General features: G+C 29.9%; 1 protein-coding gene across 1 annotated transcript; it reads left to right on the top strand.

The window, feature by feature from the left end:
* Window positions 1-1097: 1097 nt before the first annotated feature.
* Window positions 1098-5354, top strand: LOC113375280 (putative protein TPRXL). Its single transcript, XM_026615222.1, has 3 exons — window positions 1098-1347; window positions 4894-5189; window positions 5337-5354. The coding sequence occupies exons 1-3, from the start codon at window positions 1098-1100 to the stop codon at window positions 5352-5354; spliced, it is 564 nt and encodes a 187-aa protein (XP_026471007.1).
* The last annotated feature ends 5371 nt before the right edge of the window (window positions 5355-10725 follow it).

The following is a 10725-nucleotide window of genomic DNA, read 5'->3' as shown; positions in this document are numbered from 1 at the left end:
TTTTTTTTTTTTTTAATTTTTTGTGAATAGTGAGCAAATAATTTCAACTTTGCAATTCAGTTTATATAATTCTTATAAATATTAGACAATGTTAAAATATTTTTAATAATCTATTTGAAAACATTCAGTATTCCTCGAACATTTTGTTACGGTACTGTAAGTTCCAGCAATTTGCCTTAAGGCACGATGCCACCCACCCCACTAGTTGAAATTTTTTTCATGCTATTTCCATACAAAACTTTGATTGAATTGCGCTCTATCTAAAAAACAATATTAAGAGCTAAAACTTGGAACCATTTGAGCCCTTGGGAGCAAGGAAATTCGAAAATTTCCATATTAAGGACCACCCTAATATATATATATATATATATATATATATATATATATATATATATATATCTGTGTATGTATTAAATATGGACGCATTTACTTATTTATTTTTAGATACATTTTTTCATATTTTTACAGAACTAATCAAATTACTTATTTATAAATATTAAAGTACTGACGTTATAGGAGTACATTTTTTACACGAAGCAAATTTAATCGTTTCGCATAAACTGAGAAAACATTATAGAGAATTTAACAATAAGCAATAATTTGTTTATTCAATTTTGTAAATTTCTAAATTTACTAAATTACTTTAATTGGGGTTTCTTACCAATATAAATTACATATAACATGCACAATAAACGATTTTACTTATCGCATAAAACATAGTTTACAAGTTCATAACATGTTTTGTATACTACTTGCGAAAAACCGCTATAAAATAGTTTTCAAATTTAGAATATTATTTATTCTATTCGTAAAATTATTAAACGATTCTTATGATTTTCTCAACGTTATTTAGAACTTGATAAACAAAATAAAATCGAAGATTTTAAACTTTCAAATGCATATTTTAATTTTTTTAAGCAATTTTAAATTTTTTATGACAGATACAAACAATCATTCTTTAAATAATGTTTGTTATAGCAAATTTCAGCTATTTGCTTTAAGGTACAATGCCACACTTAAGCGTTTACGATTCGCTAATATTCTCTATAAAAAGTTAGTATGTATGTATGTTTAATACAAAAATTCCAGTCTCAAGCATGTATCATCACCAACGTGATATATCTTCATCAGCGTCTTCGTCGGCTGGCTACGGCTGGTTCTTGCCGCCCACGTCGACGCAGCAGTTGTCTCCTGGTAGTCCCAGGTCGATAAGCAGCGTCGGCATGATCGGCCCTGACAGGTACCAGAGTCACAGCTCCGGGAGGAGTTCGTCGCGCAGCCTACCTTATTCTACGACTTCGGCGGCTCATGGACGATCGTGCAAAAATCTTTCGCCGCAGTCCTCGCGTGAGTCACAATTATATAATTATGAACTTTAATAGCACAAATCATAAGTAGATTTTGTCACAAAATGTAATTATATATTTTAACTGTATTTGAGAATGTTCAATATTGGTATCTCGTTGTAATGACGGACTTGTTGTTCGTAACGGTGACTCACATTTAACTTACAGATATATAACAGACTATTGCAAATTTATCCTGATTACTTTTTTATATTATATATATATTAGGGTGGTCCTTAAAATGGTCATTTTCGAATTTCCTTGCTCCCAGGGGCTCAAATGGTTCCAAATTGATAAAAAACAATTCTCTGAAAGTTTTAGCTCTTAATATTGTCTTTCAGATAGAGCGCAACTCAATCAAACTTCGTATGGAAAGAGCATGGAAAAAATTTTGAAAATTAAAAAAAAATGTTTTAGGTATAACTTAGCGACAAATGAATGAGTTTTATTCATTCTTTTGTTCGCTAAATTACATCTAAAAAACATTTTTTAAATGTTTGAAAATTTTTCCATGCTATTTCCATACAAAACTTTGATTGAATTACGCTCTATCTAAACGTTAATATTAAGAGCTAAAACTTTCAGAGAATTGTTTTTTATCTATTTGGAACCATTTGAGCCCCTGGGAGCAAGGAAATTCAAAAATGACCATTTTAAGGACCACCCTAATATATATATATATATATATATATATATATATATTATATATAATATATATATATATATATATATATATAGATATATATATGTTAGGTTGTCAAATATCTCCCTTCCGCCTTTTTGTATTATAAACTAAGAGCAAAAAAGCGGAAGGGAGATATTTGACAACCTATTATATATTATTATATATATATATATATATATATATATATATATATATATATATATATATATATATAATTAATTTAAGTCATAAGGAGCAAAGTAATATATAAAGAGCAATGCAACAATTTATTTATTTATGACATTTATTTTTTGTATTTTTGCGAATGCTATTTAGTTAAATTATATATTGAAATATAATTATCGTCCCTAATCGGTCACTAGCTTTTTCGTAGCTGGCCTAGGTAAATATGCAAAATCTCTTTTCATAAAAAATGAGTTATTATTTTAACTACTTTCAAGATTTTCCTACCAATTATGCCCATCGAAAATATTACATTTTTTGTAATAAAGATTGGTTTGATCGTTGTCACGTCCCAGGTGATTTACGACCCTACCGCCGAAGTCCGACCGATAAAGGTTAAATACAATTTATATTTCAACGCGATCAAAATAACCGTACTTTTGTGGGTTTACTCCAAATTATATAAGATATTATCTTATTAATTGCATTCTAAGAAGAAATTAGATTTAACTGCATTTTTGATATTTTGAGAATGATCATCGAAAAATGGTCTTTATTTAGCTAAGATTAAATTACAACAACATTAAAATAGGCGGTGGGCTAGCTAGTACCAACTAAGGTGCGTCCATTAATCACATGAGGTTTTTATTGGGTTTGACAAACAAACACGTAATATCACGTGGGGGAGGCAGGGGTATAGTAAGATATTACGTGTATTTATTTTTTAACTGTTTTTTTTTAAATCAAACATTTAAAAAAAAAATACTTCACTCAAAAATTTTACAGTTTTTTCACATAACTAAAAATACACGTGGTGTTTGGTGGAGGAGGGGGGTTAATTTTGAATATCACCATGTATCACCAAGGGGGAGGGGGGGTCCAAAAATCCTTAAAAACTCGCTCACGTGGTTAATGGACGTTTCCCTAGTCCCGGTTTTGTTGATCTTTCCCGCCACCGCCAAAGCCTTACATCAGGCAGCTATGATGTCAAATTTCCACTCGATTTTATATATCTCAATATGATATGGAATATCATTATAAGTGGAAGTCGACTTTCGTGAACATTGCTGAAACATTCAATCATATGATAACTATTAGACGTAAAGCTAATATAAAACCTTTACATAGGAGAATGGTAAATCGATAAGTTGCCTCTCAAGAAATATTAGGTTTTAACAAAATAGCTTATAGGACATGTAAAATTAAGTAGTTCTGATTGCTGTGGAAACAATAAAAAATTGACATTTTTGCAAAATATGCAAATTTCACTTTAAGAGTAGTGTGTATATTTGTAATTATTGTTAAATTAAAAGTACCTCTCAATAAATGACTTACAATTAGCATTATTTCAAATATATTTCAACTTATCCATTTTTATTTACTTTTGCGGCTTATGGACAATCACGGAAGTTCTTGCCGATTTTTTGTAAGTAGCAAAGATTTGTTGTAGTTTGTATATTAATTTTATCAACGAAAATTTATTAACTTCCTGTAGGGTAAATTATAGTAATCGCAAAAAAGTCGAAAATAAATTTTTTTATATATCTTTATGTTTCAGAGGTTTCTGAATATTTTGGCATACCTTCGAAAAAATGGATGTATGTGTGTGTGTGTGCGTGTGTGTATGTATGTGCGGATACAAATTTTCGTCGACGATTTTGGGAACACGGATGAAGCGATTTGAATAATTCAAAAAACATTCGAATCGTATTGATAAGGAAACGTGCTGATTAGTTTTTGGCGAAGGCAAGTCTAGCCGTTCCGAAGATATGGGGCAAAAAGTGCCAAAAACGGTAACTCAGTTTTTAAGAGAACGGAGCGTCCGATTTGAATAATTCAGAAAACATTTTACTTGTATTAACAAGACGAAGAACTGATCAAATTTTCATGAAGGCAGGTCTAGCGGTTTTGGAGATCTAGTAAAAAAGTAGAAAAAAAGCCATATGACGGTCAAAAATGATTATTAGACATATGCACATAAAATTATCAGATATTTTATAAAGATTTAACAATAAGTATAAATTTTGTTTACATTCCGTTCTTACGCGCTTTGATGTTTCGTCTTTATGCAGTAAAAGCAGTACGATTGCTTTGAAAAAAAGTTCAGAATTTCCAAAATATTTCAAAATAAATGATTTAAGATAGAGTGATTTAATATGGTTCGAAATTTTATTAAAAGTTTCAAATCATTGATCAACTTTTATTGATTATTATTTATTATTTTTAATTACTCGAATTTGAATTGCGGTACGGGAAGTTCCAATTTGCCTTAAAGCAGGATGCCTTAATTGCCTTAAGACAGAATTCCACTTACAGCTAGTTTAATAAATTGAAGTATTTATAGTGCTAATTATCAAGTTAAAAGTAGGATGCGATCAGTTAATAATGATACTTTTCATTATTCTGAATAGATATATGAAAATTATTGAGGTAAATTTTAATTATGAAATACTTATAATTATAATTAAAAATGTGATTATAGTAATTATAATTATATTGAGAATCAAAAGCAGAGATATGTTATAAACTTGCAAAAATAATAAGTTAAAAAATACTATTTAGTTTGGTTAAAATTATAAAAGGTACTGCCTATTTGACCAAAGAGTACATAATAAATGAAATAGTAAAAACTTATTAACCCCTTATTATTGTATTATTTTATTCAATGTTTGATTTTAACATGAATGTATCTAATTCTAGCATATTTGGCGGCTGATACGATTTTTACATACCCGTCATGGACCGTGTCACCAGCTTCTCCCAGCACAAGTGTTCATCACGTGGCTGCTCAGTCTTCATCCGGGTTAGGAGCAAGTTCGTTAGTGGCGCCTCAATATTGGACGCCGGTAACCAGCACGCCCCCTCCACAAGGCTCAGCAGGAACATCTTCCAGCAGTGGCGCAGGATTAAACTGCTCAGCTGATACTACTAATCTGGGCAGTAGATCAGTTACGCCCTGCGATGGAAGACATAGTCCTGGAACAGCTGGATATCAGGTAAATTTGATAATATGGAGATTAAATTGTATAATATGATTTTGTCATATTTTAAAATGAATAATTAAATATATTGTATCAATGCTTGTTTGTTCATATATTGTATCAATGCTTGGCATTGAGTATATGACGTATATGATCATTCAGGTGAAGCTACTAAACTAATCAATTAATTAGTTGAAATTTATGCAGATATTAGTTTTTTTGCCTCGCTTACTCTGAGCATTTAGCCACCTACAACATTTTTATCTATTTACATTCTAATTTTTATGTATCCTATTCTATATTCTTCTTAAATTTTCTTCTTCTTATTTTCTTCAATTCTTGCTTTTTTTCAAATTTCTAATTCTATTTAACTTTCAGCTTCACTCCATTTTTTTTCTTCATTCTTCTTTCAAGTTCCAATATTTCTCTTCTTACTCCTAATTCAATTCAACTATTCGAATTCTGTTAATCATATTTTTCTTAATTTTTATTCAAATTCTATTTAACAAATACAATTTTTATTTGATTTCAAATTAACTACACTTTTTTTTCATAAATTGTAAGTCATTGACAGGATTTTATCCGAAGATCCCTGTCGTGTGAATCGAACACGCTACCAAAGAGCTATGCTCGCCACTTTGTGTATTTCTAAACTGAGTAATGAACCCAATATAACATAATAATATGTAATTGTCGAAGTTATAAAGCTTTTGATTTGTTAACATTTATTATTATTTAATAGGGTAGGGTGGGGTTCAAAGGTCCAATTTGAATTCGAGCAATTATATCGTGAAAACCAAACTAATTATATTACAACAAATAACTATCTGACTATGTTCAGTAAAACTACCAGCTACTTCAAAATAATAAAAATGTGCTTTTTGCTGTTTTTTCAAAATTTGTTACCTGATAATTTTTACTCCATGGGCTGGATATAATGGTACGGCCAAGAACGAAGAAAACACTGTATATAATCTTGATCTGGTATTTTGTCAGAAATATTAATCAGCAAAGTTGGAATAACTATTAATTTAATTTATCTTCTGTAAAATTATTTTTTTTAACTTAATTTACTTTTTTGTTCACTATTTTTCATTGTTTACACCTTTGCCAGGGTAAAGGTTTACTCCGCGCAGATGTAAGCTTTTATAGGAGTTATATAAAAAAATGGTTAAATCTAATTTAAAATTAACAATACATCTTATAACAATTAAGTAGCGTATACTTAATAATTATATTAAGGTGTCGTAAACTAAACAACAGTGCGTACAACCGAAAAATCTAACAACGAAACAAAATACTTTTGTTATGGATTTTCAAACATTGCCTTTTTTCTCTCGATAGCAACTTTGTAAGAATCAAGGTGAAGGCTGATTATACATTTTGTTTCTTTTACTTTCAAATATTGTTGTTAAAAAATTCTTAACTTTACTTGTTTTTGAGATATCGGTGGACCTTTTTACCCGCGGACTCTTGAGCCCCGCTCTGCCCTGTGTAATATATTTGTATTTATAATATGTAAAATTTATATATAATAATTATTAAAACTGGATTATATTATAATGAAGTTCATTATAATATAACATACAACATAAATTTCGAATTGAATAAAGGATAGCTTACATTACACAGTTTTATTTTGTTTTTTTTCTCGTGGAATGAAAAGTTTATCATGTGTAGAACTAAATACTTGAAAACCATTTATTATGAATTTTTACAAAAATCCTGCAATAGATTAATTAACTTTTCATGGGTGATAGTTGTAAGTTATAGTTCCATAAGTCTATAGTTCCAAAGAATTTGTTAATCTTTGATATTATAAAAATATATTATAAATCAAATTTTTTAAAATGTATGAAGAAGTCTGATACAGTTCAAATTTTTCAGTTGTTTCAAAGTTAATTGACTACTAATTAGAAGTATGTCTGTCCTAGTTAGAGTATATTTAAAAACTGTACCATACTTTTATATTTCAGCTCGGATATCAGCATTCGGGAATTGATCCTTACCACTTGCAAACGGCCTCTCCAGTCGATGTCCATGGCCAGCACAGTCACCAGCAAGCGGCCGCTATAAGCAGCTATCAAGCGCTCGCTGGCGGATATGCTGGTTGGCAGACGGTCAATGATTACACGCTCATTCAAAACGGATATCATTACCAGGTTATATGAATATTACAATATTTTGTTAATAGAACTTAGGACTTGCTATGTCGTCAATATAAAGATTTAAAGAAGCGGCATCTTAGGACTATACACATCGAATACAGTATCGATGAAAAAAAATATAATTTATATTAAAATTTAACATTTGATTGAATAGTTTTCTGCAGATTTATTAGTATTTTATGTAAATATATTTACATGCTAAACTATTTAATACTTTATTGATACATGTGTAACAAAAAGTTCAAGTGCTTGAAGTGTTACACATGCACAATCACGAAACGTCGATGAGTTAATACTGATCGATCATGAAAGGTGATAAACTTGAAGTAGGTACTACCAGGTCATCCAAATCAATATTTAAATGAACTAAGTCAAAAATTGTCGACATGTAGACTGAAAAAAATAGCTATAAGATTTTAAGTAAAAAGTTAAGTAGTATCTTATTGGAGATAGACTCCTCAAAGCCATAAAGACTAACACATAGTTTAAAGGTGTAATGTTTATTCTGATTGACTATAAAAATATATGTATACCGCAAAAAAACTCAATGATATATCTTCCAACGGATGTGATATATTTTTAAAAATAGGTGTATTGGATTTTTTTTATAAATAAATTTTAAATTACATTAGTCCTTTTACATCCTTCCACAGAAATATGTTCTGGTTATACAATCAGAATACTTAAACTAATTTTCTATTCAATTATTATATATATTAATGCCAAATATTACAGAACTCTCTATCTACTATCAATAATCACTGATCCATTTAGAGGGCGTCCATTAATCACGTGAGCAATTTCTAAGGATTTTTGAAACTCCCTCCCTCTTAGTGATACTTGGTGATATTTAAAATTATCCCTTCTTCATCAAATATTACGTATGTTTTAGGTGCGGTGGACAGCAGTGGGCCACGTTTTTATTTTTGGTTGTAAAATGGTTACTGTAAATGGCCCTTTTTGGAAACTTTTGGGAGTTCTCTGTTTTTTTAGGAGGCACAATGACTGAAGTTATAAAAATAAGTAAATGAGATGTTTAAAGAATAAAAACACTTTACTGTGCAAAGAACGGCATTACTCAAGTGGCCCATGTCTGTCCACAAATAGTGGCTCACTTCTGTCTACAAACGCCTTTTTTGCATATGCATTCTACAAAAACACAATATAAACAATCGGCAAAAATCATTTTGCATTTCAAAGATTATATGTCTATATAATATATTGCATATTTACTTGAATTTTTCTCGTGAAAATTCGATGAGAAATCACGTAAGGCGTACGAGGGTAAAAACTTTCTCGACCAAATTCTTAGCGCATTACTCTGAACAGTGCGAGAGTACCTCCAAAATATGATTAATATGTGCGCAGTTCAACATATATGTCACTAGTCTTATAGTTATTCAGGTGGCCCACTTCAACCTGTGGCCCACGTTTGTCTACCGCACCCTACCTAGAAAAAAAAATCGTGAAATGTTCGTTTGTTTTCTTAATTTTGGATTTTTTAATTGAGGTAAAAAATAAAGACACGTGATATCTTTCTAGACTCTCTACTTCCCCACGTGATACTTTGTAATTTTTGTCAAACTCCCCCTTTAAGGCTCACTTGATTAATGGACGCCCCCTTACTACGTCAATTAACTTTTTAGAATTGTCAATATATGTAAAGGGTTTTTTTCAATATATATTGCTTTGCTGACACTTTACGAAAAGGTAAATGTTCACTGATACCTAAAACAGAGGTCTACAATTTTTGGAAATGTAGACGAAGAGTTAAATTGAATCATTCCATGACATTAAAAAATCACATGGGACTTAAATATTACATTTTTACCTTAAAATAATTTGTATTTCGATGTACTTACAGACTGGCGACTATTTACCATCTCTTGCAACCAGTGGTGAACACTACGCTTCGTCTGGTGAGGGCGTAGGAAACGACTCGGCACGGATTGCTGCTTCTCTATATCATTCTTCGGCTTTGTGCAGTTCTGCAGGAGCAGTGTCTCAAGAACATGTCCAACCTCAGCAGGAACAGCACGTCGCCGAAAATTCTCCTACTCAATCTGCCAAGCAAGAGCAAACGGATTGGTCGCCTCTCACACCACCCCAAACGCAATTATAATCATAAAGGCTGTGTTGGCATTAAGCTGTTTTGGAGTAGTGGCCATTAACGGTCATGTAGAGCTGTTGAGATTAATACATTGTGAGATTTTGTTGAGGTATTTTGAAATTTATTTTTAAACACATCAACGTAAAGATTAATTATCAACAATATGTGTTGGTGTTAATTTTTCGTTCCAAAGTGCAAGTTCCAAAGGTGCCATTTTTTATTGTTAAATGATAATTTCACACACTGCATTCTCGGTGAAAAGTTGAAAGACCTTCAAGTTACGTTGTATTACGTTTATTTATTATATATTTTAGTAATAATAGCCATAATTCACTTTTACATTATATATTTATATTCTGTAATATTTTTAGAACTTGCTATTTAATGTAAGAAAATATTTTTTCGTGTTGGTTATTCACGGTTTTCAAAGTGCATTTTGATCTTCTGTTTTATGTTTGAATTTATAAATTGCTCTTTTCCCAGACATTTTTACAGGTGAGGTTTAAAGAGTGTAATGTTATTATTTGATTTGGCAGCGTAATTAATCTACACAAATTCTTCGAAGTTCGAAGTTGTGAATACTTTAACATTTTCCTTCTAATGTATTTAATAAATTCTGGTACTCGTTCAAATTTTTATGTTATTATTTTACTCATTTAAATTAAGTCTTTTAATTTCAAATTTAGAAATTTTTTGTGGTACAAATTACGATACTCTCCCTATTTGCGAAGTTTGGATTGTTAACCATCATCTAATATACTTCTTTGAAATCAATTATTTTAAATCCTAATATTGTGAAGCAATTCACAATTAAAATAGGTAATAAGCATGTGTACAGAAAGTATTATTTGAAGTTATGCATATTTACCATACATAATTTAATATGTAATTATATCGATAATATTTTATATCAATTGACGAATTTTCTGTTATTAGCAATAAACAATTTTTTTAGGTTTAATATGAGCTTGTTAAAGACGTCTGATATTTTGTAGTAAATTATTAGATTGAAAAACAATTTCCTATAGAATAATTTAAATTTACTTCATGCTAGCATTAATAACTTCTAGATTATGGGTTTGGTAGTTTCGAGGTGTAAATTCTATAGCTCAATTTTACTAATTTGTAACATTACTCGAAAATACACAATATTATTGATAATTTAATAATGATGTTGAAGTCTAATTATAATTTTAATAAATTTATTAGTAATTTTATTATAATAGATAGTAGATTATGCTATTGCTATGTAACGTTTTTCTATTGTACATAG

This window comes from Ctenocephalides felis, unplaced genomic scaffold (assembly GCF_003426905.1).
Source record: "Ctenocephalides felis isolate EL2017-DRISC unplaced genomic scaffold, ASM342690v1 CF-g0.4_SCAFFOLD_01886, whole genome shotgun sequence".
NCBI classification, from domain to species: domain Eukaryota; kingdom Metazoa; phylum Arthropoda; class Insecta; order Siphonaptera; family Pulicidae; genus Ctenocephalides; species Ctenocephalides felis.
This window is presented reverse-complemented; position numbering and strand designations above follow the sequence as displayed.

What these genes read in the sequence shown, in the direction of transcription:
- LOC113375280 (XM_026615222.1), top strand. Translation starts at nt 1,098, where the DNA reads ATGTATCATCACCAACGTGATATATCTTCATCAGCGTCTTCGTCGGCT. An exon ending in TCTTTCGCCGCAGTCCTCGC is followed by an intron (nt 1,348 to 4,893) that starts GTGAGTCACAAT and finishes ATCTAATTCTAG; the next exon opens with CATATTTGGCGGCTGATACG.